Source organism: Halictus rubicundus, chromosome 3 (genome assembly GCF_050948215.1).
Source record: "Halictus rubicundus isolate RS-2024b chromosome 3, iyHalRubi1_principal, whole genome shotgun sequence".
NCBI lineage: Eukaryota > Metazoa > Arthropoda > Insecta > Hymenoptera > Halictidae > Halictus > Halictus rubicundus.
The window spans coordinates 2,252,849-2,280,354 of NC_135151.1; the positions used below are offsets into that span (position 1 = coordinate 2,252,849).

General features: G+C 43.1%; 3 protein-coding genes and 1 long non-coding RNA gene across 5 annotated transcripts in view; 2 read left to right on the forward strand and 2 right to left on the reverse strand.

Moving 5' to 3' along the window:
* Positions 1-27,506, reverse strand: part of Tdg (Thymine DNA glycosylase) — a 614,020-nt gene that overhangs the window by 393,408 nt on the left and 193,106 nt on the right. The window lies entirely within an intron of this gene.
* On the reverse strand, positions 3,484-14,468 carry LOC143352370 (uncharacterized). The gene is made up of 2 exons (XR_013081908.1): positions 14,356-14,468; positions 3,484-3,838 (listed from the first exon to the last, which is right to left on the reverse strand). It is a non-coding gene; the product is annotated as an uncharacterized LOC143352370 (long non-coding RNA).
* Positions 14,466-17,355, forward strand: LOC143352366 (maspardin). Its single transcript, XM_076784788.1, has 7 exons — positions 14,466-14,604; positions 15,297-15,431; positions 15,508-15,613; positions 15,815-15,935; positions 16,096-16,204; positions 16,435-16,683; positions 16,752-17,355. Exons 1-7 carry the CDS (start codon positions 14,506-14,508, stop codon positions 16,809-16,811), a joined length of 879 nt encoding a protein of 292 aa, XP_076640903.1. The 5' UTR covers positions 14,466-14,505; the 3' UTR covers positions 16,812-17,355.
* Positions 18,921-23,206, forward strand: LOC143352235 (major facilitator superfamily domain-containing protein 12). 2 transcript variants are annotated; one of them, XM_076784566.1, is made up of 9 exons: positions 18,921-19,621; positions 20,144-20,195; positions 20,297-20,481; positions 20,962-21,259; positions 21,323-21,605; positions 21,714-21,831; positions 21,907-22,275; positions 22,347-22,600; positions 22,678-23,206. In XM_076784566.1, the coding sequence occupies exons 3-9, from the start codon at positions 20,461-20,463 to the stop codon at positions 22,796-22,798; spliced, it is 1,464 nt and encodes a 487-aa protein (XP_076640681.1). In that variant the 5' UTR covers positions 18,921-19,621; positions 20,144-20,195; positions 20,297-20,460; the 3' UTR covers positions 22,799-23,206. The 2 variants fall into 2 exon arrangements, with proteins under 2 accessions (XP_076640681.1, XP_076640682.1); XM_076784567.1 differs by lacking the exons at positions 20,144-20,195; positions 20,297-20,481 and having other exon boundaries at positions 18,923-19,621.

Here is a 27,506-nt window from a genome sequence, read left to right on the forward strand (position 1 = left end):
TACGTCTAGAATAAACTTGCTGCTCGTGGACAAAAATTTCTACCGAATACCTCCGATTAATAAAGTCAAGTTTAAACTGACAAATGAGTAACTACGGTTGAAGTTGAATGTTGAACACCAACATTATTTTCCGACCTTGTCAAAGAACAACTTGATTTATGCGATGACCTAATATACGCAGCTTCGAGACAGTGTTATTGCACGGAAACTTCTTCGGATTTCTAGATCGAGATAATGCGAAATCGGTATTGGCCGTTTACGAGCGGTCGCAAACGGTTAGGGCCCAAGGATTAATTCCCAAGACCCTGGTTAATCCTCCGTAGCCTGTAGTCGGGGCTAATGGGCTTGGGGATTCCGTAATGCGACGAAAGTCGGTGCCCTCACGGCTACTTCGGCTTTCCTGCGACAATTTTTCGATTACGGTTCTGGGCATACGGGCGGACGCGCAGGAAACACGTGCGCCCGCCGTGCACGTTGCTCTTCACGTGCCCTCTGCCGGTTCTCGAGGCCCCGGCATAATTACAAGCGTTCTATGCGAAATTGATAACAACGTGAGCCACGTACAAAATGGAAAAGAATGTCGGGGAGGCATTAGCGATATTGCAATAATTAAGTCGGAATGGGAGAGTCGCACGCTGCGAGAATGTGTAATGCACGATGTGGTCGTTGAACGGTCGATTTTCGCCGGATGCGAACACCGTCGGAAGTGGAGGAGAGAATTATTTATTTATTGTTATTAGTTATTGTCCCCCCTCCCTCTTCGTTCTTATATCATTTTATATAACATAATACGTATGCTTATATAATCCTATATAATACAATCTTGTGCTTCTTAATAAACTATTCTGACTATAAACTATCCACTAATTTTGAACAAAACTTAATTTAAAGAGATCTTCGCTTGTTCTTTACGTTTCTTTTAAAAATTCCTAAAATGCAGAACAGTAGTGATGAAACAAAGAATATTAGACAATTAATTAAATTAATTCTATGTTTCGTTTACTCCATTTTGCTATGAATGCATGAGATCCGCAGTCTACATATAACGCTTGCGATAAACCCAGCTGGACAACTTTTATAATTAATTTTTCGCACGTGATCTTTGTTTGTAGACGCTTTTGCATACGAACTTATTCGACTGATAAACAATCGATAAACGCGAGAGTGGATACCTACACGGAAGGTTCCAGGTGAGTGCAACATGCTTTTTAGCTCTGTCTTGTACGAACAGGATGGCCTGGTCGGGCCGGGCCGGTTTTATTTCTTCGAGGCAGCCTATAAAATTTTGGAAATCGTAACGGTTATAATTGGAATGAGCGAGGTCGAGGTCGGAGACCATGGAGAATAGTCGGCAGGTCTGGTGACCTTCCGAGAAACACCGTAACGAACAATGGCTACCCACCGTGTTGGAAATTCGCCGATCGGTTTCCACTTGCGGCGCAAACGACCGAACGCCTCGGTGGATGTCTTAATATTGGCAACTCTCTTCAAGTAGCCGATAAAAAGTAAACGTCGATGCCCCGGTAAAAGCTGTCGACGACGAAACAATGGCCCCTTCGAAAAATTACCACTCGTAGGTCTCACAAATCATCCCTTAGTACACCCTCGCTCGAAAATATACGTTCGCAGTCTTGCCTGTAGCCACATAAACAAAACGATGCTGATACAAGAGTTGGAAAATATTAGGTAGAACACGTTAGCCCCTAATAGTTCGTTTCGCAATGTTTGCTTGGCGTTGTTAGGCAACACGAGCGTGTACAAACGACACGATCATCTTTTTGCTAATGTTTGATCATATCCTCAGCTTTCATTTATTTTACCGAACCGTTCGCCAGCTTGAGACACCATTCTGAATTCGTACTGTGGGTATTAACCGAGAATGAAATGCAATTGCACGGTACGATCTAATAAATTGTAACGAAAACGGTAACGATAGGTAGATGCAGACAGAATGAGATTTTGCTGATCCCCGTTACAGTCGTTTGCAGTACATTTTATATATATCTGACCAACCACAAAGACCTGCTAATTCCTCAAGTTCTCTTAACCGGCATAAAATTTTGTCTCGATTTAGTGGGTTATCACCCGGGCTACAGGGTGACATTTAATTCCTCGTACAACGTCGATGCTATATCGAACGGGACGGATAATCAGGCACCATCTTTGGAGAGTAAATGGATGAATTCGTTTCCCGGTAGCGATCGAGCCAGGGTACCAAGATCGTTGGCAAGTGTCGAGGACACGTCCGAGGTTCTATGTAGTCGAGAAACGTTCGAGCAGAAGAAGGATGTTTGTGAAGCCGCGCCTCGGGACATTCTCTCGTTTCTTGGCACCTTCGATTGACAATTCTCAGGCCTCCGCGCAGCCACGGGCCTATCTATTTGCTCTTCCCTGCTTCGTTCCACCTTTGGAAATCGTGCCCGACACTGCTCGCGCACAGCTCGTAGGCTTCACGAATCTTTCTCTCTCTCTCTCTCTCTCTCTCTCTCTCTCTCTCTCTCTCTCTCTCTCTCTCGATCTCCCATTTTCTTTGGCTCGTTCGCTCCTGCGAGCTGTCGTCGCTACATAGACGCACTAACACCGGCAACCAGCGCACAAGGATGTGCCTTGAACGCGAGTTAACTATTACCCGGGCCCTCCTCGTAGCTTTTATAGCCCATCTGGGTGGCGTGCATACCGCCGCCATCTTGTTAGCCACGATTAAATATTGATGCAAGAACGGATATCCAGACTGGAAAGGTTTTCTGTTCGCGGAATCGGTCCGCGAGAATCTGGGACGGCGACGCTCGATCGCTCTGTGGTCGTGGGCTTTTTCGCCGATCCATGAATCACCTGGATCCTGGATCTTTGTATTTCCGTTTTACGCGGTACAAAGCGGTCCCGCTTCAGCCTTCAGCAGTTTCGAATAAATTCGTGCAACCTATTAAAAAATTTAGAGGAGGAATCATTGGGTATGTCGAAATGTTTGTTAACTCTTTGTAATTGCAGCTATGTTAGCTTTAGAACTTCTTGTTTCTCAAGGAACGTTTTATAAATAACGAACAATAAGATGGAGATACCACACTTACATTTTTAGCAATTTATTGAATAAAAATAAAGTTAGCGGTGTGAACATTGCTCTGAATTGTGGTACGATTATTTGTAATGGCGCCTCAAAGACGCCATTACAATGCAAAGGGTTTCAATAATCCTTGATAAAACTAAAGAATGTAGACTGAAATACAATAGCACTGGACAGTAAAAGTGTACAGTAAAACTGTTTTACATCTTAGATACCCCCGAAAATGTGTTTTCATCCCCTAACTTTGAGGCTGGTTTTCATCTCCTTATAGTAGATAACGGCCAATAAAAAAAGACATGTGTCCAATATTCTTCTAAGAACTATCTTCCACCACCACTTCCTCCAACAAGTCTCTTGTAAGTTTCATAAAATTTAGCTCGTGCAACTGACGTCCTTTATTGAACTATTCTATACGAATGAACATTAACAATGTATTGAATGTTAATTTGCCATTAAGTACTGTTTAAATCGTTTCTGGATATAAATTGAATTCCTGAATTGATGAAATGGTTTTGTGGACCGCGTTCTTGAAAACCGCGATTCGCCTGCTCGCGGGTTGGCTTCGAGAAATCGCGGTGCCGTACGTGGAACGCAGCCAGCCATTAGAATAATGCAAATGATTTCGGTTTATTATACCTTCCGAGGTGGCGCGCTACACGGCCGATTCCGTTTCTCGACGAGCCCGCTTCTCGGAACTCGATCGATTCTACTCGAGCGGCCGCTTCCCTCGGTTTTTCTATTTCTGCTCGTTTCAGTCCTTTTTCCTGCTGCAAACTACTGCAAACAAAACCGAATCTTATTTCAATTCCAAAGGAAAATAACAGCGTATCCATATACGGCACATTTTGATCAAAATCTTCGTCAAAGGTTCGACTCGATATCGCAGTGGCAGAGGTTACCCTTGAGCGTCCGAGTGGCGACACTGAGGCACCACTAAAAATTGTTAGACTAATATCAAAACAATTCCTAAATGTCTTTGCAATTTAATAGATTGCATATGATTATATGCGAACAAAATGAAAGTGATCTAACAAAAATACTCTAGGCTAGATGGAACGTTCGAATTTTGGAGTCATAATAGCTTCGAGTGTTAATACAGTAGGTAAAATTCTACTTTGGCGTCAAGCACAGAATGCCTCACCCTTCTTAGTTCCTATTTGAAAAAATAGCATCGTACGCAAAACAGGTCCCCAACTTTTCCGCGCACGAAACAGGTCCTCGAAGTTGAGCCAACGGGACAACGGTAAGATCAAGTAGGGTCTCCTAAGAGGACATCGCGATTCAATCAAAGATCAAACCTATTGCTGGACAACCTGACATAGAAACAAGGCTATCAAAGGATGATCGAAGAGTTTCGCAGCCGCACGTTCGCAGACGCGTCGAATACAACGTATTCTCTCCTTCCCGCTAATTTGGTGTCCGCCGGTGCGTGTCCATTATTGTGCAAATCGTCGAGCAGATTGCGGCAAAAGGTTGACAATAGGGCCGATGGTTGCGTATAGTCTCCGCGGTCCCCATGGGGTGTTGCACCACCCCATCGTTAGCGTGCCGAATCAACCGGAAATTCCAGCTTTCGTCGCTTCCGTATTCACTGGCCTCCGAGGCGAGAAAGAGGGAGACGAGCGAACGGTTGTCGATCGATCGGGAATAGCCGAGGACCGAGCAACTTGCGTTCGAGGAATTAGCCAAGGTGAGATAATGCCGAGGTGTCTCCTGCTCCCCCGTTTCGCTCGATTGTCATGAAAATACTAGTTTATCCTGGGGTGCAGACGAGGGGGGAGGGGCGCACGTTGCCTCTTCCCTGTTTCCAGATAATTAGAGATCGACGCGTGTGAAGCAAGACGTCGAGTCGCGGCACCTGGACCGTCTATGCAAATCCTTCCGTGGTCCCCTTTCAGGACTCTAGAAGCACCTTGGTTCTCCCGAGTCCTGTAATCCTTTGACGCAACCTCAGGACCCTGGACTCATGGTCACCTGGGCCCCTGATTGGCAGCGATAAAGATGAGCCAAAGGGCAGCATTGTCGAAGAGGACAAACTCTGGAGTAAACCGATCCCTATATCATTCTATACTCCTTTCTACATCATCCTATTCTTTCATCATCCCTATAATAATTTCTATATCTCTCTCTGTATGTTTTTTAAAATTTCTTCGTCTCTGTATTTGTGAAAATTCAAGTTTCACTGCTTTCTTCGCATTTCCAACAGAACGTACTTTTATCACAAAAATTCTTTACGCATCATCTGGTAGCCTAATCGTTCTAGCTTCACAAGAGAACTCAAGTTGTTCGGAGGAATTTTAGGAAAGTGACTTTGTTTTAAAGAGTACTTGATTACTAGACAGGAAACAAGTATAAATTTCACTTGCTCCTATTTTTTCACGCTGCATCTACTCATTTTTGTTATGAATACGTGAAATGCGCGATCTATTGAGCAACCCTAAACCTAATGAACCAAAGTAGTTGATAGTGAGTTAGTTTGCTAAATATGCGCAGGTATGACGATTCTAATGGTTGCAGAGTTCATTGAAAAGCCAGCTGATGATTGAACTCGTCAGAAGACGCTGAGGAAACAACACCCCTATTAATAACGAGACGTACGGCGCTTAGGCTCGTGATTGAATACGTGGAAGGGAGTTACAGAGGCGTTCGTCAGTCATTCGAGCGTTACGGGATTCCTCCACGACGTTATCGCGATCTACAACGTTTCCTGCGAGAGGCACCGGGTTCCCGGGGCGCAATTAAGTAGATACAGGATTGTTCGATGGCTAGAATCAGCTGGATCGCTTTGATGAACGTGCTAATACACTTTGTAGTTAATTGTGGACGCATTTAGCAGCGACTTAACACTTTGACTGCCAAACTAGAAACCTCAAAAATTCCATAAAATCAAAGCAAGTTATTTAATGAAATAAAAATGGAAAAAAATTAAATGTATGATATTGAGTAGTTCAACAGCTTTCTTGCATTTTACAGATCCTAATTGAATTTGGTACAATGAATATATTAACGTAAAAATTCATTTTAAAACCAGGACAAATAATTCCGTCACCCACATATGGGTGACATGGCAGTCAACGTGTCAAAGAAACGAAATTATCAAGATGTAATTAACATTATGGAGCAATGGAGATAGTCTTGTAAATGGACATAGGATACAGAGTCCATTTTGATCTAGATATACAAACGTCCCATCTACATCCTAATTATCTCGTAGCGAATTCGTGTCATTAACTATTCGTACTGGGACCAACAATAAAATCAACGTTGGTCTCGAAGACATAGTCTGAACAATTTGTAAAATTGTCTCTATATATATCGCCAAGGCCTGGATGATAAACGTCGCAGAATTATCCTCACTACCGCGGGGTATACCTCGTGGGGGGGGGGGCGAAGTTCGAGAGGCCTTGGACGCCGAGGAGTATAAACATAATACGGCTGGGGTATGTTTCCTGGACGATACAGGACGCTGGCAAGACCCGTGCTCTTGACATATATCGAGAATTCACTGCAAATCTGTTCTTCGAATGGTTCCTGAGTCTAGTAGAATCGTTTTAATCCGCAAAGAGGAGGACTAAGACGAAGAGGAGGACCCGGGGGCAGAGGCGTTGGCGAGCAAGACGGAGAAAGATTGCCCCGAAACGAGACAACCGTGAGTAGATCGCTTTCAGGATCATTAATTATCCTAGAAAGTACGAGAACGAGCGGGATACACCGTGAACCGCGGGGCCAGCTCATGTTGGAGAGAGAGAGTGAAACGGTTAGGGTAGAACGTCCAGGGGATGCTGGACGAGGAGGGGGCGGCAAGGAGAGCAAAGGAGACGGCGAATGTCGCCATTGCAAACCGAAATTACCGTCGAAGATTAATGATCGCGCGCTTTATTACAGGTATTTATAGCCGTGCTCTAAAATCCTCGCTCGCGCGCAGTTAACCTTTCGTTAATAGGAACGATACCACGCCGGTGGTGGTGTGCCATCGGAACTTTCGGAAAATTCGTGCTACCACCCCGAGCTCTGTTCATTAACCATTCCCTATCTAATAAAACTTCGAACGACCGTCTATAAGTAGTTCGCCATCTCTCCGAACACCGAGCTGTTCCCTTCCAGTCGCGTTACTGCTTCGTGGAAGAAAAAACATTAACCCTTCACTGGCAAATTGGAGTCTCGCGAACGTGGAATTCGTTGGACCAATAAAAATTTGCCCGTGTGCATTCGACATTAAAATTTTACGTTGCTTGCTTCAGTGTAGGCGGATAGGAGTGAGTTAGATTTCTCAACCCTTAACTATGATGATGCTCAACGCACTTTAATGTTCTTCTTAACACAACAAAGTTTTCCCTTTCGTCAATCGTCTGCGTCTATCAACTATCTGCAACATGTATATGCTTTTCATTTAAACGACAAACACCGTGAAATTTTCTATTGCGCAAAGATGAAGGCGTGTACGCAACGACTTCTACGACTTCTAACTTCGTGATCCGTCGTAACGATTCTGAACAGAAAATTAAGATTTTAACCAGGATTTTCACGAAGAAACTTTATACAGTGACTTCTCCATATATGTCGCCAAGGCCTGGATCATAAACGTCGCGGAATTATCCCTACTACCGCGGGTTATACCCCGCGAGGGGCCCCGAAGCTCGAGAGGCCTCGCACGCCGAGGAGTGTGAACATAACACGGCTCGGGTGTGTATCCTGGACGATACACGACGCTGGCAAGACCCGTTTTGTTGACATATATCGAGAATTCCTTGTACAATGGCGAGTGAACGATTTTGGACCAGCACAACTTGGACCTAATTTACAAAGTAGAGTCAATTAGTACCAGCAATAACACTGCAAGTATTCCTCTTTATCAAGACTATGGTGATTCGATCTAGATGCTGGTTCAGAAGCTATTGTCCCCTATAAAATGAAGTCAGAAATCAAAAAAGAGGTACGGTAAAGTTCAGCAATGGTTGCACTGTTGCAAAAGATGCTTTGAGTGTAACAGGTTTTCCTAAAATCGACATCGTTTCAACAGGAAGCGTATTGCACAATTCCAAAAACACGCCGAGACTAGATAAGGAAGCATGCTCTTTGCAACTCGGAAAAGCGTCGTCGGAATTCGCGATCGACGATATTTCACGCGGCCGAGCGTGGTCGTAGCTCATCGCGCATTAATTAAGTTTAGTCGGAGCGTTCGCTTTTGCGCGCTCGTCGAAAAGAAGCCTGATAAAGCGAGGGAAGCACGAGCGAAAGAGAGAATGCGAGAAAAAGAGAAAGAAGAGGAAGAGGGCAGAAGCGAGAGACAACGTACACACGTGCATTCGTTCCTTAAATAAATCGCTTCGAGTGACGGATTGGGGAAGAAGATTAACGAGCGCCGGTGTGTCGTTCGATTCGATACGTCGAATTAACGCGGGACAGGAACGAGGCTCTCGGTATCGGTTATTAATGACTGGAGCCTCTGCCAATGTAAACCTTGCTCACGTTACCCAGTACTCTGCTCGTGGCACTGAAAAGCTTCGATTAATCGCGGCTGATAAATGCCCGCGATCCACGCGAATGGGCCGCATTATACCCGGTTGAATTGCGGTTAATTATCGTCAACCGGGCCCAGCCGACGCGACGGAAACGCTCGGGAATTAAAAGAGATCCGACAAAATGACCTAACGACACACACGCGCGCGCGCGCGCGCGCTTCCTACGCTATGTTACATAAGCACACGGAAACGGGCGACCCGTAGTATTTTTAATGTTCGCTCGCCGTGACTTTTGTTTCGTCCCGGTCGTTCTTGCGAAATTAAACGAATTCCTGGCACAGGACTGTTCTCCTGCATCCCACGCGTCCCGCTCCTGCACGACCTCCAGAACGACGACGAGGGGATGAAAAAAACAAACCATCGCTCTCCTCTCCTGAGTGACAGGTTCGCTAATATCTACCCCAGCTAGCGCCGCCCTTCTACTCCCTTTACATCGCTACCTGCAGGTCTTGTCACCCGCTAGTTTCGATGATGCACCCCCTAGGATACTCCATTCTTAGTGGCTGGGTACAGATCTCTCGATTAATAGTGTGCAACGATCTTGTGAGATTCGGGGATTAGTTGGTAAGCAAGTTGTTTACATTATTGGGTCTGTTTGTATTTAATAAATTACTAAACATTTAAGTATGGTATCAGTATTATATCAGTTTCATATCCACAAAATGAAGAAAATTGGACAGAATTGATATATGCTAGGTCGGAAAAAAGGTTTGATTTTAGGGTTAAAATAGTTTCGAGTGCAAAGTTTGTTGAAAAAATGTTTGTTTCCTTCTATAGAAGTGAAATATGTGTATCCTTTTGAAGAATCGCAAATTTTGCATGGAGGTCTCCAGGCCAATCCCTTCACTTTCGGAATTTCTGATGGAGTTAATTAAGGGAGTTGGACACCAGAGTGTATCCAGGGGCTAATTGTCGTCGGCATTTTTCTCAGTAACGGTATTATTCGTTCGATGTATGCGGGCGTTAGGAAAATTCCGTGACGAAAGAGCTGATGGGGATGAAAATGAGAATGGGGATGGGAAACCGACCTACAAGTATACCCGAAGGCAATACCGTGGAAGCGTCGAGATCGTTAATCTTGCAGATGGTAGGTTGGTGGAGGTGTTCTCCACGTGTATCGAACACCTACGGGTACACTTGTAAATACCGAAGTAACATTAGCCGCGCACCCCTGCATGAGTCGGTGGTTACCACCCCTCTCTTTCAAACCCGGTAAACATTCGCAATATCTCTCCTGCGAATTGCTGAATATGCATGTACTAAGAAATGCCTGACAACGAATCATCGTAGTGTTTAATAATTTCAAGCTTATCTAAACGCGGGACTGTTTAATCATCAGTATCTAATCATTATATACGTTTACAGGCTTGGAAAATTTATTGCGAATAAATTAATTTTATGAAATGCGCTATTTGCATTTAATCTGCAGTGAAACAGTATAATAGAATTTAAATTTAAATTGCGCATAGATAAATTTCGATAAATCGAATGAAATATTCATATTAATTACAGCATCGGTATTAGGTTGATGAGTAATTATTCTTTGACCCCACAGACTTTTGTGTGACCTGCATATTACTGCCATCTAGCGGAAAATTATCTACGCCAAGTTTCTACTTAACCGACTCCTCTTCATCCGCGCAAAGATAGAATAATACAACCAGAGGTATAGCAGTAGACCACTACCACAGGCGAAGTGTAGGAGTAGTCCAATTATCCAATGTATTTTTTTGTCTCACGTCCGGGGGGCTCTAAAACCCCTTTACCATTTCTGTGTCACATAATACTGTATCGGTCGGAACTAATATGGTGGAACTAATATCACAGACGAGATGTAGGAGTAGGGTACCTTATGCTGTTTCGTGTCGCACGACATGAAATATCGACTTTACCCAAATAGAACAACCAACTGGTGAACTGGATTACAGCACACACAACATAACTACTCATTTTAGGTCTGTAGCTCGACTCGCATTTTCGAGTACTCGCACAACCGTAGTATGTGGTTTAAGGTTCTCGAGGATCTAGTTTCCAACATTTAACGTTCGTCAGCGTACAGGGCGTAAAAAATCGAGTTGTTGTTAACGATGTCAAAGATGTGATTGGTCACCGACGAGATATATATAAAGACTGCCAGCCCCCGTGTTAATCTGCGAGTCTCAAAGTGGGTGCCAGGTGGGTGCTGGGATCGGTCGGTAACGGCCCCAATGTCGAGATACTCTCGTCGGTTGTGGAACTAAGAACGTGGAACTATCACTGATCTCAAATACCAACATCGCTAAACATGCCGCGCTCGCTACCTAAATAGAACATTTGCTCGTGAATTACGGAAGAAACGTCAGTGACATAGGCAATAAATAAACGTATAATGCGTAGAATGAAAATAATTATTTTTTATTGTATAATTTCATTACACTGTTATTGCCTTCTTATTTTCCATATTGTTCACCATTGTAATCATTATTTTATAGGTAAAATTAATTAATTTGGAAATTATTGCGATATTTATAAAATAATGATTATTCAATAAAATATATTCTGTAATAGTTATAGAATTAAAAAAAAAGAATAAATACAATATACAAGTAATGACAAAATTCAATCGTTCTTATTGTGATCCGTAGTAACAAACAGAAAATTAATTTTTTTTTACTTATTTATCCGACAATACCACTTCTAATGCTCGACTGCATTGACTGCAATTATTCAAGTAGAGGTAGTAACGAAATAAAATTGTTAAGTAATGAAACTATCTTTCGACGGCTCTTATCCATATAATGCTATTTGGAGGCAGTATTATTGCTATTTGTATAAACGCACAGATACACAGATTCTTATATCTTGCAATGCACGTTGTTTTTTTCTCCGTCAACCGATTTCGATGAAATTTTCAGTATGTGTATCACTAACATAGAGGAAAAGACACATATTTTAAATTTTTATTGCGAATTTAAATAAAAAAGTTGTGAAAAGTGTCCAAGTCATTTTAAGTTTTAATTATAATTGTATTGTTTGCTATTTTTTATACCTTATAGTATTGTTTCTTTACATTTTATATTTTTTATATTTTATAAGCAATAAACTTTATGTATAATCAATAATTGTATTGTTAAATTTCATTTTCTGTGAGTAATTGTCAATACATATACATTAGTAACCACATCTAGACTTTTGCCCGAAATTCGGCAATTTGTCCGCACTGTGCAACGCGGCGAAAAGCGAGCAGTCGAACTCGAGGCGAGGACTCACCGCGTCTCTTTCTTTTCATACGTTGTCCTTCTTCGCGTCCGAAACTTCAATCGTTCATTACACAAGTAATTATCATCGGAATTATATCATATTTGGTTTCATTTTTATCAGAAAAATGCCACGAATATGTTGGTAAAAGTTTTATAAAAAAATAACAAAAAATAAAGAAGCTTTGTAATTGAATTAGTAGTGGTCTTCTGGTCTCACACTGATATAGCCGACAATGTGTGGCCCACTCCTCGACGACGCGGTGACGGTTCTCCAGTTTCGCTGTCTGCTTCTCCGTGCAACATTATATCGGGGACGGATATTCTCTCCGTTTGAATACCAGTCATTTTGGTGTGCCATAGGTTTCTTATGGCAGAGTTGGGCAAAATATTTATCTAAATAAAAATTTCGAATAACCAATAAAAGATAAAAAAATTTTGATTCGTTATTCGAAGGTTCGAATAAAAAAAGTATCTTTATTCGACGAGTATCGAATAAATAATTTTATCCGACGAAAAAAGATAATTCTTTTTATTCGAAGCGGATTTATTCGAACTTCGAATAATTTTTTCATCTTTTATCTGTATCTTTTATTCGAAGGCTTCGAATAAAGCTTCGAATAACTTTTGCCGAGCGCCGAGCTTCAAAGACCCAGCGACGACAGACGACATACAATGTAAGCGGATGGAGAATCGCGCACGAATGAAAGTTTAAACTTTTAGATTTTTCAATATATCCTCATAAAATTGTGACGAACGAATGGAGGGGATTTTCCTGATGAAAATGAGGTGAAATTCGAGTATAATCGAACAAGTTTCACTGATACGTAATGTTACGATAAAAATTACAATCTCATGATGAGATGACAGTCCAAATGATGTCGTGTTTGGACTCATTTTAATCGGGATAAGCTCTACAACTCATTCGTATTAACAATATTGTTCTGATTAAAAACATTAAAGCATAAATTGCCAATAATGTTGAATTCTCCATCTGCTTACATTGTAGGCTGTTGGTCGGTCTTTATAAAAAAATCTTTATTCGTCGAATAAATTCATTACGTGTGGAATAGAGATAAGATAATTATTTTTATTTGATGCGTAACAAATCATTTTTTTATCTTTTATTCGCTGTTTGAAATGTCTATTTCAATAAAAATTTGCCCATCTTTGCTCCTACAATTATATGATTTTATATTATATTAACTCATCCACGTGATTCTCTCTCAAACTCTATGCTATTCGGAATAGTACGTTAAATAAACGCTACTCTGGTTTTCAACATATTTCTGTTCCCACAGATCGATTCTTGGAACAATTATCTATAAAAAAGTGTAAAGAAATAATGCTTGTTCATGAAATATTTTTAAATTACAAATTAAGGTATCTCATATGAAATTTGAAGTAGAAATTGATTTTCCTAAAATTATGCTTTAACACTTTCTTACGAAAAATATTTCTACGAATTTTTTGTCCTTGATATCAGTTTTACTTTCAATATTTTAAATCTTAAAAAATAATACTAAAAAAAATATCTGTTTAATTAGAATACGTTCGTCGGAGAATGTAACATTTGATAATCGATATGGTTCCATGATGATTCACCTTCTCACCGACGAGAATTTCCTTCGTGGTCTTCTGCACCGACGAGATACCGTCGTTGGCCTTCTGTTTCTTACTCCAGTCAAAATCTATCCTAGAGGGCAGTAGAAAACACCGTATTTTTCGAGCGACATATTCTCCCGTAAGGCTGGCAGTCTTTATATATATATCTCGTCGGTGGATTGGTCTACTTCTATATCAGAGAGGATATAGGATCTCTCTGTCTATACCTCGTCTGTGCTAATATGCCCACATTCACGAGTTATCGGTAACATCGAACGTGACACGAAAAATTTATGAGGCCTAGAACTCTACGAATTTGTGACAGAAAAATATATTGGGTCTATTAACATACCATTGTCTGTGACCAGAAGTACAAAATTCCGTTAATTAAACAAAATATACTTTTGCACGCTAACGTACCTATGTTCGATAAATGAACAGAAAATTCTTACCAACAGCAGCAATCCAAGGGAACGACATGACCCGCCATGATGGTGAAGAATCATACTACTTTCTGCGCAAGCGCAGTGTCGACCTCGTCGCACACAATGCGACAAAGCTCTCGAATGAGAGAAAATGAGAGGAAGAGAGAAGTCCGACAGAGCGATGAGGATGTTCGAAAGGGGGTGTAAACTACTCGACAGTGTGTCGGTATTCTCTCCCATGGTTCAGTGTTGTTAACGTGATGTGACCTTTCGAGTCGCCGACGAAAACTTCGTATAGTTCCTCAACGTAATCAGCCAGCAATAATTGAAGATGCTCGTTGCACGCGCCAGTACAGGCAGAATCGTCGAAAGCATAACCTGGTCGTGAGGTAGCTATACTTTCATACTTACTTAGCGTCTGCTTGTCATCGTCAGGCCACATCGAACAAACGCTTATCAAGTCGTCGCGTCGTGTACTTACACAATATTTTTTTTCGTACAATTACCTATGACAATCTTGATTTCGAACGGGCCTGCTATCTTCGGCGTCCATCACTCCCTCCATCCTTGTCTGCGATTCCAGATATCGGTAACCCCGAATCGCAGCAGTTCTGCGACGTTAAACAGCAAGATCGGATGCTAAGCAGACAAGAAAAATGTCGTGTTCGAGCGAGCTGTCCCAGTCCCAGGAATACCTCAGCTTTCGCAGCTCCGTCCCGCTGAGGAAAATCGTCGTCGACTCCGATGGCACCAAGGTAAGATCCCTGTTCGATTTCTACGTTAATCATCCTCGATTTGAGCGATCGGCTCCGCGAGACTCTCCGTCGAGAATCGAAACTCGAACGATCCCTATCGCCATTATTTACTCTCTTGATCTTTGGGTCGAATATTAGAAACGATTACGATTACTCTTGTTTTTGATATTAATTATACTTGTCTTGAAAATATGGCAATTTTTTATTTAATGACAAAATCGATTTTAGAAGCAAGTACATTAATTAGTAAAACTAAGTAAAACCTAATAATAATATTAATATTTGCAGAATGGAGATATTTGAAAAAATAATTAATTAAAATGATACACTGAGGAATAGGGTGTGGGAAAAATAATACAAGCAAACAACACAAACCGTGATTGGGTGTAAATAAATCTCTCTATCGAGGCCGCGATTGATCCGTAGCGAAATGTTATGGGTGCCAGACGTTTCGGATTACGCGTATTTGTCGTTCAATGCGAATAATAAGAAAGTCGCGGGTAGAGAGAAAAGGAACTTTTGAACGAGGCTTTTATAGAATCTTGTTAGAAGTATAAGCATTCGGTTCGTATATCCCGCGCTTCGGTTCATGACCCGGAACCGGAACAGCGCGATCGATATCATCCGGCACGCGATTTGAACGGAAGTCAATGTACTCGTGGTAATGCAATTATTCAAATGCTCTTTTCCAGGGATGGAAGGTGTACGATTCCAGCCCGAAGACAATAAAATGTCCACTAGTGTGTCTCCCACCGGTCAGCGGCACCGCGGACGTATTTTTTAAACAAATATTGGGCTTAGCAGCCAGAGGATATCGCATTATATCGGTGAGCGATCAAAATAATTCGAATAGGTTTTATTTTATAAATACATCGATCTTAATGTTTAAAAATTAAATTTTAGGCAGAGCCACCAGTGTATTGGAACGTCAAGGAATGGTGTGACGGTTTTAGGAAGCTTTTGGACTACATGGAGCTGGACAAAGTGCACCTATTCGGCGCCTCCCTAGGTCAGAACTCATAAATGAGTCTACAGATTGATTCTTCGAGGTCTAGACTGTGGATTGAAAATTTTGTATAATATTGTATCATATTGTCGTCGACTTATTTAAGCTAATAAAGCAAGAACATTTGTATTGATACAATGACCTGCAGTCTGGCGAGAATAGAAAGCGCGTAGCGGATATGAAAGTTTGTATTTTGCTTTGCAGGTGGTTTCCTCGCGCAGAAGTTTACCGAGTTTAATGCTCACTGTCCTAGAGTAGCCTCGTTGGTACTTTGTAACACGTTTACGGATACATCGGTGTTCAATTACAACGATTCCGCAGCGGTGTAAGTATACATATCGATTTCTCGTGTAACTGGAGATCGAGGAATTTTGTTCGGTTTCGTCACCCAGTTTGGAGATAAGCGGACGAATAACAGAATATGTCGATACGTTATCTGCTCGGATGCTCTGTTCGCTGTTACGTATAATTGATCTGGATCGTAGGTTCTGGATTCTGCCGTCGTTGGTTTTGAAGAAGATGCTGATGAGCAACTTTGTCACCGAGAAGGTGGACGGGGAAATGGTGGAGGCTATAGATTTTATGGTCGAAAGGGTATTTATCATCGTTAACTTGCGCAATATTTATATTTGTGTAAAATACATTACTCAAGCAGCAAAGGCTGGTTTAAATTCTAGGGATATTAATGATACAAGACTTGGAAAATGTAAAATTATATATTATTATAGAGAATTAATGTACTGTTCTTTGCATAAGAATGCACAATCCAATTCGATTACGTATCCATGTGTTTACGGAATAACTTATCACTCGTTCGTATGCAGTTGGAAAGCTTGACGCAGTCCGAGCTGGCGTCCCGATTGACAATGAATTGCACAAACTGCTACGTGCAACCGCAGAAAATATGCAACTTGCCGATTACGATCATAGACGTATTCGACGAGTACGCATTATCAAACTCCGTCAGAGAGGAGGTGTACAAGTGTTATCCGAATGCGAAGCTGGCACATTTGAAGAACGGCGGGAATTTTCCATATCTGAGTCGCTCGGCAGAGGTCAATTTACATTTACAGGTGAGCGTTACTAATCAACCCTGTCCCTCTTTTATCGATCACGTTATCTACAAGGTAAAACGTTGCAGATTCACCTGAGACAGTTCGAGGGCACGGAATACTCCGCTTCTGAAAAAAGGAAGATGTAGCACCGCAACTCTGTTGAGCAACAGTTCCTCGATCCCCATGCGACTAACCTAACTTTTGCCTGGTTTTCAACAGTCGATGTTAGACTATGACTGCGATGCCAGTCCCAACACAGTTCCAGAAATATAACCACCGTCGTCCGTATTATACTTACCCGAAGTATTCCATGTATAAAGCAATTAATCTTACGAGACGGCTGGGCTCTATTTTCACCGCAGCGTCCGTAAAAATTTCGTACGGTCATATTTTTTTAAGGAAACGTTTATCAAACGCGCTTTCATTCGGAGATCAATACGAAACCCCAGTAAAACCGATGTTCCTCGCCGACCGGAAGCGACCATCGCAGGAGACCCGGACGAATGTGTTCATTCGAGATAGAAAATTAGGGTCGCACATACATACGCGTCCGCGCGACTCGATTACGGACCGCGTAAATGAATAACGCGCCGACACGTATGTAGTACGTATTCGATTAAATGTCAATGATACGTTTGTTTCTTAAATCGATTTGTATATACTGATGCGAAATAAACATTTGTAAGAAACACGCAAGCAATGTTACTCGTTCACAGATTAATTAAGCTCGATATAAAACGATAAAATTTAACCGGAGGTTTTTAACGATTTCTACAGAATGCCGAGTGGCAATTACGGGCGCCACCGAGTGAACTGAATACGTCCATTTGATGAAATACTGGCTTCGCCCGTGGCTGTGCCGGTGAATGAACTCTGAGGACGTCTACAGTTCGCAAGAAACGCCTAACTGAGAGACCGTACAAGAACTTGCACGGTATCGATTTCTCTCTGTACGCTCTTCGCGTTTCTCTCTCGCGGTCTCGGGTTACGGAGTCTTTCCTGCCCACCTAGGAGATACCTTTACCGTCTACACATGGACACATCATAGTATTAATCACGGCCTTGCACCGAACCGCAGATACCAACTCTGCAGAAGCTAACTTCTGCCCCGAGTCCACCCTCTTTGGAAATACGCTGCGATGTACAACTTTAGCACCACCTAAACATTTGTTCTAGATTTTTCGGATGCAATCATACATTGAAAGAATATAATAAACAATGAAATTCAGCAAATCTTTATCGATGCCTGCCTAACTGTAGCAGCATCAGAGAAGACGTAAATTATAATAATATTAATAAGATCATAAAAGATGTAGCTCCAAAAAGCCTTGTTAATCACTAGACTGCGAATTTTTAGGCAAAATGAAAATTGTCTGTATTAATTGCAAGATGTAGGAACTATGTATACATTAATTTTCTTTGTTGATAATTCTAATGAGTTAAAAATAGTACGATAGTATTTTTAAATTAATCAAATGTCTTGATTGTCTTATATTCTACCTAGTCATTTTACTTATAAATGCTCAAAATTCGCAGTCTACTAATCGCATTTAAAAACATTTGAAAGAAAAAGAACAAAGTCGATGTCTTCATTATATCTTAAGAAAACAGCTTCCATCACGGTGCTATAATTAATTTTCTGAAAGAGTGAAATTTATCAAAAAGAGTTAAAATAAACAATGGGAAGAACAGTAGTTCAATGGCATGGCCAGGTCTCTCTTAACACTTTGAGTGCGCAAAAATTTCTTAAAAATTTCAGTTTAGATCTATGTATGATACCGAAAGTAGTCTCCCAACCTTCTTCCGTTTTGCAAATCCTAAACAAATTCGCTAGACTGAATTCGATATCACCAAAATTCATGGATAAATGTGGACAAATAATCCTGTCTCACATTTCTGAAAGACGTGACACAGAAGCGTTGAAAAGCAGCAATTCGAAAAACCCGTTTCCTTTGAAACGCAACACCCTATTTTCGCTTCCATCGCGATACTGAGCCCACTGCTTCCAAGGAGTGAACGTTTAATTAGCAATGGTCTAGCCAGGCGTCTTTTGAAAACTAGCTAGTAGCACCGAAGAGCAATGAAAAATAGCAACCATAGTCAGCGGAGCTCCCTAGAAACGCAACACGCTATTTGTTTCCATCGCGATAGCGCGGTCAGCTCCGACGCGGAAAGGAAGTTTGATCGGTCCGATTACAGTTCCTTCAAACAGGAGATTTTCCACGACAGGTCGTTCGTACGAGATAAGATTGCGGTTGTTATCTGGCGGTGCTCTTTTCCATTCGGATCAGCCCACCACCGTTCCTAGAGCGCGAAGCGGGAAACGCCGGTGGTTTGAAAGTTCAGTCTCCCAGGTGCTCGGCCGGTGAGCACTTCGCTCACGCTCGCAACACCGTACCGGGATGCACCTCGAATGCACGCAATCTGAGCAAAAGATCGGAGTGTTTGATTCCCGCGGAGGCACGTCGCCATAAGTCTGGATCGTGACTTCCGCTTGGAGCATCTGAAAGATCGTAACCGATGTCGGGCCGAATCACGCGTTCTCAGGAGGATAGACAGACTTTCGTGATTTTTCCGCGTGCACGATCCGCTTGGGAACCGATCGATACGCGAGTATATCGGTAGCCGGAAGTGCTACTGATTACCAGAAACAAATACTCGGAGGCGTCGAATTCGATAGCTTGATACCGGAGCGACGCTCCCGATGAATCGTGGAACGGTTTTAGCGAACGGTTGTCAATCGATCCGCAGTTGCATCGGGGTTCGTTAATCGGCTTTCCGGTCCGTCAAGGCGGAAAGCCTTATATGCGGAAATCTGGCCGGCAGGTGAAAGGAAAGCTGCGCGCGACGATTTTCTCGAAAGACAGGCCCCGCAGATCGGCAAGCATCGGCCCTTCGGGATCCTTGTTTTGCTGCCAGTGCTGTTCCCCATGACTGAGCGGATTAACAGCGGATGGTGAGTGATGGTGTGTCACATTTGTGCACGACGAACTTCGCGGTGGTTCGCTCGAAGCGATTTGCTCTGAAGACAAATTGTAATTAGCTGCTCCGGTATTGACACTTGTGTTAAATTGTCTGCTCGTTGTCTTGATCGTTGAATTTCGTATCGCTCCTTTCGGAATTTCTTCACGCTTCTCACAGAAATATAAACATCGGAATCTCCGTTGTGCCGGTAACCAGTGGAAACTTCGACATAACATGTCGTTTTCTATGTATTATTTTGGACAGAAGAGTACCGAAGGAACAGAGGAAGTTTCGGACTTTTTTCCAATTGACGAATTTCCTCATTCGTTCCAGAATTTTGTACGATTTTATGTGACAGAAATATGAATATTGAGGTCTTCGTTGTGCCGGAAAGCAGAGGAACCATCGCCATAAAATGTTGCTTTCTATGTGTTATTTTGGATAGAAGAATGCCGAAGCGATGGCGGAAGTTTCGGACTGTTTTCCTATTGACGAATTTCCTCATTCGTTTCAGAATCGCTTTCTTGCGACAGTATTACGCGCACAACGTTAAACTCGAAGCAGAGGTAACGTCAACGGGGTTTCGCTATAAATCATGTTCGATGTGTCGATTTGTGGAAGCGTCGTGCGATTTTTTAACGTCTCATCAATCGTTATCGTTTCGAAGCATATCGAGGACGACGCGCGTGAAAATACTCGCTTGTACATGTGGAATCTTGGAACGGTTTCCTAGCGTTTCGCAAACCGGATACCGAACGCGAGGCGCATCATTACACTCGAAAAGTCACGTAATGTGTTTACACGCACCGTAAGCAAGCACACGTTCCGCCGATGTATTCGCAGGAATTACGGGTAACTATTGCACGTGTCTCGTTCATAGATTAATCGCGCGATTTTAAACAGCGATTGCACACCGCCGGCGAGTAATCGTAGTAACTAGCTAGGGGGGCGTGTGAGAAGATTCCCGATTCGCGATACCTGCTAATTCGCGCCTTGAACCCACGGGAATCCGAACCTGATGGGAATTTTTCTTCCTTCTCGGTGTTCTACAATCCACTGAGAACACTTTTGTTTGCATAAAAATCCACAGTCGAGTTGTAACTGTTTATCTCGATCGTTCGTGTTTATCAAAACGTGTCTTTTCTTCAAACGACTGGCAACGGACGTACACGACGAAAACAGGCCATTGTAAAAATTAACATTCTATTATCGGACCAGGTTGCAGCTATAAATATCTCAAGAAAAAGCGTGTTAATACACCGTTCCATTAAGAATCGGATTATCTGCTAAAACGTCACAGGAATGACATCATACCGACGATCCACTTTGCAGTGTCCCGAAGATGAAGAGTGTGTCCCGCAACCGCAAAGGGTTCGCCTGAAGCAGAGGTTGCTTCAAACACCTTCGTACAACGTGACACGGTCGTCGATCGAGATTTTCAGAATGGAGAACGACGCGGAGAGGTCTCCGCTGTTGGAGAGGAAGATCAGGACCTCTACGAAGTTCGCGTACGCCTTGGGACACATTTTCAATGACCTCACGGCTGCCATGTGGTTCTCCTACACCCTCATCTACTTCCAGAGGGTGGCTCTACTGGAGCCGATTGCGGCCGGTGCTCTTTTGCTCTTAGGTAAATCGGTTTTTGCAATGAAAAGATTCATTGGAGATCTCTATGTGTCTCTTGTTATTTCAGGACAAATCGTGGACGCTTTCATGACGCCCATTTTCGGGATTCTGGTCGACCGATACTGGAAGAAGAAGATCTGGCACATTATCGGGTCGATCCTGGTTACGCTGACGTTCCCTGTAATTTTTGGCGGATTTGCCGAACCGTCCAGCACCGCTGTCATAATCGTCTACGTGGTCAGCATCACCCTGTTCCAAACTGGATGGGCGGCCGTCCAAATTTCCCACCTGTCTATGATCCCAGCGCTGACCAACTCGCAGCTGGCGCGAGCGGATTTAACAGCGATAAGGTGAAGCCCTCTGTCGATCTTCTTGAAGCGTAAAAACTGTTACAGTTCTTACACTGAAAATGCGATATTGTTCATCTTATTGTTTTATTGAATCTTATCGTAAATCAGGTACTCGGCTCAAGTGGGTGCAGCAGTGGTAGTGTTCGTCGTCACGTGGATAGTTCTGCCAACGAACGAGGAGATCGTGGTCCGTGGACTAGCTCAGGAAGACAGTTACAAATTCAGGGTAATTCCGAAAAATTGCAAAATTTACAATTGAATTGATTTGATTCTGGGCTCTTCCTAATGCTCGTCTTTTCAGAACATCGTATTGACCCTAACTCTCATCGGGCTGGTCGCCACGTTGCTCTTCCACGTGTTCCTGAAAGGACATCTCCTAGAGCAGCAGCACCAGCACAAGGTATCGTCCGAGGAAACCCAGCGATTGGTCGATAATCCTCAGCACAATCGAAGCTCGTGGTTCAATACGACCATTCTGCTGCGAGTGGCGATGCTGTACGTGGCCAGCAGACTCTTCATCACTTTGGCCACCGTGTATTTGCCGTTGTATATAGAAGAAGCGGACATCGACGGGAAAGAGGCTTTGGCGACCGTTCCGTTGGTCTCGTACGTGTCCTCCTTCGTGGCTGCGCTGATGCTGAAACACTTGAACAAATCTTGCGGCACCAAGGTCCGTTTCTTAGAATGTTTAAATTTCTATATAAAATTCGCGTTGTTTTACGGAGACCCCGGACTTTGCAGATGTGCTACCTCCTGGGAACAATTATTGGAATATTTTCCGCGGTGGTTACCGAGTTTGGTGGAAGCAGCGCGGCGATCATCTACGTCGTCGCGATTCTAATCGGAGCCGGAAGCTCGATCACGATGGTGACAGCGTTGAGCGTCACCGCGGAAATAATTGGCCCTCGGACAGAACGGAGCGCTGTTGTCTACTCTGTTGTCACTTTTCTTGATAAGGTTGTCACAGGACTGGTCGTTATTTTCATCGAAAAATGGTGAGGACGTTAGATACTTTTTTGTTTTACGTATAGAAGGATTGATAGTATATGGAGAAGTTTTGCATATTTTTCAGGAGGTGTACGCAACCAGAATTGTGCCCAAATTACAACAGGGACTCTTTGTCGTTGGTTTGCGCCGTTTCCATGTCTCTGGGACTTGCTACATTGCTCTCTGTGTCGCGGTGTTTAACTTAAGCACATCTGTAGGAGTTAGCAACCCTATCATTATCGCCATATAATCATTAATTCATTAAGTAACCCATTTTTGTATTTGTTTATCGCATGACAGCTGTACTGTCGAGTGTAGTAACACAATTGTTTCAATGAGACAACCAGTTCCTTGTTGGAAAAATATGAAACTGAGGAAACTGATGAGACTTTAATCTGAAGAGCTCCTGGAGAATGATAATAGCATAATTATTTATTAAGAATACAATGAAGGTCTAACGAAGAGTACACCCAGACATTAGATTACATTAAATTTTAGAAAATCTCTCATTGAAATCGTGAAAAATACCACGCATAGAATGCGTTACGAGCCACCACCTCTCAACACAATGCGTGCAACAACTTCTCTGCAACACGAAAACAAATCTTATTGATTATTGTGTCTTGTGTCTTGTTTGTTACATTTTCTAGCATTTTAAGATTTCTAAGACCACTGGGCAGTTCCATATTGACTATTTAAAAACCGATTCAATGTATCTCTGACACGAGGACTGCTTAAATTTACGTGCTGAATGTAATTTAAGGAATTTAAAACTGTGAAAGCGCAGGGATGTCAAAAGTTGAAATTTCTCGCGCCACCTCCATTTTCCATCGGTCGGTACAGCAGAGTCCGCCAGCGTCAGGTCAATAACCGTTGCCAGATGTCGCAACAATGTCGTTTGCGATGAGCGTACGGAATTTTCCGGGGCGACGAGTAGCGGCGCGAGGGTACGATGACCCGCTCGATCTATTCGTTACGTGGTTGGCTGCGGTTGCATCGTAGGAAGCGTAAGACAAGATCCGTAGAATCGTACGCGTCGCGGCGACGACGGCCGTTATGCCTTGACGGACGATATAGCGTCCGGCTATCGTATGGAGAAGCAACGTGATAGAGACACGAGCCGGGTTCGGCAGCCGTGGTAGGGAGAGAGAGACGAACGGAGTCGAGCCGAGTCGAGCCGAGTCGAGCCGAGTCGAGATCCCGAGTCCAGTCGGTCGCGGAACGCTGACTAGAGGGAGCACGAGGTACGGCTAGACAGCGAACAAGAGAGAGAGAGAGAGAGAGAGAGAAAGAGAGAACGAGTCGGACAGCGAGCGAGACGCTACCGACAGAGTATGTGGCCGTCGTGGGAAGGGAGAGCGCGGAGAAAAACCCATTGAGATGTTGCAGGATAGAGAGAGAGAGGGCGATAGCGGCGACGTCGCGTCACGATCGCTCGAGGAATAGAGAAGCCGATTGGCTTGTACGGCGTGGTGGGGGGAAGGGACGAAAGGCGCCTTGGTGGAGCACGAGGCAACGACAAACGGCGCACACATCGGCTCGTGCGAACATGGCCCGGAAGGTGCGCGCTGGGCTACTGCGCAGAGTCTTGTTTTGCTCGCGGCGGGACGAGGGGGACACGGAGGCGGACGCGCATTCACGGGGCATGGCGTGGTGCGCGTTCTAGTAAACAAGTTGTGCGCGACCCGTGCGGGGAATCTGCGTTCCCGGAGTGTGATCGTGATTTTTCTGAACGGAACGAGGCGCGATATAACCGGCCGCTCAGCATGAATCGTGCCGTGCACAGGTGCGGATAGTTTGTTCGCCGGAGTTACTGGCCCTGTGACGACGCGGCCCGGACGACGTGTCGCGGAAAATATATTCATTCGGGACCGCCGCACGCGCGGTCACACACAGAGAGACAGAAAGTTCATCGAGCTCTGGTGTCGAACTCTATACCACCACCGTGCATGGACCACCTCGTGTGTGCTCTCTCTTCGCCTCTGTTTTTCTCTGTCTCTCTTTCTTGCTATGTGAATTCTCTCTTCATCGTGCGTGTGTGCCTCTCTGTGTGTACATACTATATAATATGTAGATAGATATCTGTCTCGACGTAATATATCTGTATACAGAATATACATGTGTGTGCCGAGTACTGCGTTTCGCCGCGTGTTTGTATACAAGGGACAAGTGTGCTGTTTGTTGTTGTTGTTGTTGTTACGTCACGACGCCGTCGACCGAATTCTCCGCCGCGGCTATCGATCGACTCTCGATCGCATCTGCGTCTCGACGTTCCCGAAACCGGAGCATCCTTTGCCGGAGAATTGCGCGGGCACCACGCGCGAGACACACGGTAAGTCGATTGATTCTTTCTCTCTCTCTCTCTCTCTCTCTCTCCAGAGAGAAAGAGGTTTCACAACAGACACAACACCGTACACAGTCTGATGGACACGAGAGCAACGAGAATCGCGCGCATCATGCGTCCTGTCGTCGCGTGTATTTACTCGTGTATACATATATATATAATATATACATGTGTGTATACGATTGTATACGAGCCGAGATCGAGAGCCCTCGCCGTTCTCTGCACCGTCCGACTATTTGTATTTTCGGAGCGGGAGCGTCGACACTCTCCTATGCCGCCGCGAAATCGAGAAATCGAGAAACGCCGTGCTCTCGATATACGGTCATCAAGCGATCGAACCAACATTCGCCAGACTGTAGTTCTATCGACTCGCTTTATCGATACGTGAGAAAACGCGCGAAACCGATCGCGAATTTCGCAAACCATTTTATAATTTTGCAATGATTTATAATTTCTTTGATGTTTATAATTTTGCTAGAAAAAAAGAAGAAAATTTATATTTATTGTATAGCCACGTGTTCTCCTAAATATTGACTACAATAAATTAGAATTTCGTTTCAGTATAATGTAATATTTAGCATATTCTGTTCGAAGTCTTCGTCACAAGTCTGGTTCGATGTTATAGTATAAGGGGTTGATACACTGCTTGAAACGATTGGACAATTATAAATATAATTGATTATTGTACCGATCAAAGTAAAATATGTATCAATTGGTTTCAGCAATATGTCAGTCTTGCAAGGCTTCTTAGAGTATCTTTATATTAACACTTTACTTACCGGAAGCTTATTAACACTAAATCTACCACGATCAAATAACTGTTAGGAATACCGAAATTATAAATAAGCTTCCATGGGAAATAATTTAGTAAATTTTGTAATTCATACACAATAACTTTTAATCGTGCTTAATAATTTAATCGTGCTTGGTTCTTCGTAGGTATGTATAGTATTTTAATAGTTCGATAGTTTTTTTTAATAATAACCATGAGAAGTTGTTATATTATATCGATTTTAACGCTTTGTTAAACAAGTTGTTGCGGAATTCTCAATTCTTGATGTTTCGTTTTAGTCGGGTTATTATTTAAAGAAAATGTTTATACGAATTTGCTTGGTTTTATAGAATATATTTAATGGAAGAATTGAATCTTCTTCAAATTGTTTTTACTGGTGTTTCGATGCAGCAGCATGTTTAGAGGTAAAAATTGCTTTCTGTTATTCGTAGAGTATCTGTGTTCAGGGCTATTTCGCGATTTTTATGAAGTCTACATTTGAACGATAATATAACAGATATCTTTACAGATACGGCAGTGGTAAATGTTTAGTTGAAGTCTTCTCATAACGTTTTATGGATGTTGTTTATCGGCGTGCTTGTACTCTAAAACGCGTGCTTCTGGTTATCTTGTAGACATTTATTTCTTGCTTTTAACAAACCCTACTCATAAAATGTCGGTTGTAGAACGTCTGCCTTTAGAGTTGCTACAATTGACCATAAAAATTACACAATTGAACGTGTTAAAACTGTAAATATAGAATCGACAAATATTGATTTGACCGTACATAATTCTATTAATCATTTGAACAGAAAAATAAATACGAAATTAATGTACTTCAGTAAGTATATTGTTCAAAGAAACCAGATTGTCTAGGTAGATTCCATGGTAGAAAGTACGCAATTTTTCCCTGTAAACCCCTAGTCTATCCGGGTTAGTTTCCAAGATATTCGACCAAACGCGTTCTCACCCGAGGGGTCGTTCCACCCCTCGGACGCGGCATCGACAGACAACAAGAAACACGTGGTGCCGATACGTTGTAGGGTACTCTCCGACAAAGTAGAATAAAAATCGACGATCACGGTAGTAGGCTCTCGGTGTGTTCCCTTATTTTGTTTCAAGTCGCTGCGCACCCTTCGGCGAAGAGTATACACAATTAAAAAGTATACGGCGCCGAGAGGTTGGAGTGGCGTCAAACGAACGACACATTGTCTCTCGCGGTCTCTGACGATCGATCGTCGGGCTCTCTCGTCGCAGTTTCAGGATTACCTGTGTGCGTTGCAGCAGGCGAATCTCGAATTCTATCTGAATGCGTCGGAATGTTTACGTTCGTGTCTCTCTCTCTCTCTCTCTCTCTCTCTCTCTCTCTCTCTCTCTCTCGCTCTCCCGCTCTCTGTCGCGCTCTGCCGACCGCGTGGCGGCTGCTCGTCGTGTGTCTTCTATCGCCACGCGGCCGTGAGCCGTCCAAGTATAATTGTAATCTCATTCATCGTTAACGCAACTCGTGCTCACCGTGTCGAAGGCAGTTACTTCGATGCAAAGTTATTCCAACGTTGGCTCTCCTCTCCGCCGCGAACTACAGTTACGTTTCCGTTTACGGCGACTCATTAGTGCATTGAACAACAACAACAACAACAAAAGTGGTGGGATAAAAAAGGATACGAAGGTTTTCTCCACGTCTCCCGTCTCATTAATCTTGTCGTATCCCTGGACGAGATATCTCGCGACCCTTTACTGGCCGGTTAACGCTTTCGACGAGATATCTCGCGACCTAATATTAGCCGATTAACGCTGTCGA

What these genes read in the sequence shown, in the direction of transcription:
- LOC143352366 (XM_076784788.1), top strand. Translation starts at nt 14,506, where the DNA reads ATGTCGTGTTCGAGCGAGCTGTCCCAGTCCCAGGAATACCTCAGCTTT. An exon ending in GAGGATATCGCATTATATCG is followed by an intron (nt 15,432 to 15,507) that starts GTGAGCGATCAA and finishes ATTAAATTTTAG; the next exon opens with GCAGAGCCACCAGTGTATTG. An exon ending in TACAACGATTCCGCAGCGGT is followed by an intron (nt 15,936 to 16,095) that starts GTAAGTATACAT and finishes TCTGGATCGTAG; the next exon opens with GTTCTGGATTCTGCCGTCGT.
- LOC143352235 (XM_076784566.1), top strand. Translation starts at nt 20,461, where the DNA reads ATGTATTCGCAGGAATTACGG. An exon ending in GCGGATTTAACAGCGATAAG is followed by an intron (nt 21,606 to 21,713) that starts GTGAAGCCCTCT and finishes ATCGTAAATCAG; the next exon opens with GTACTCGGCTCAAGTGGGTG. An exon ending in AAGACAGTTACAAATTCAGG is followed by an intron (nt 21,832 to 21,906) that starts GTAATTCCGAAA and finishes TCGTCTTTTCAG; the next exon opens with AACATCGTATTGACCCTAAC.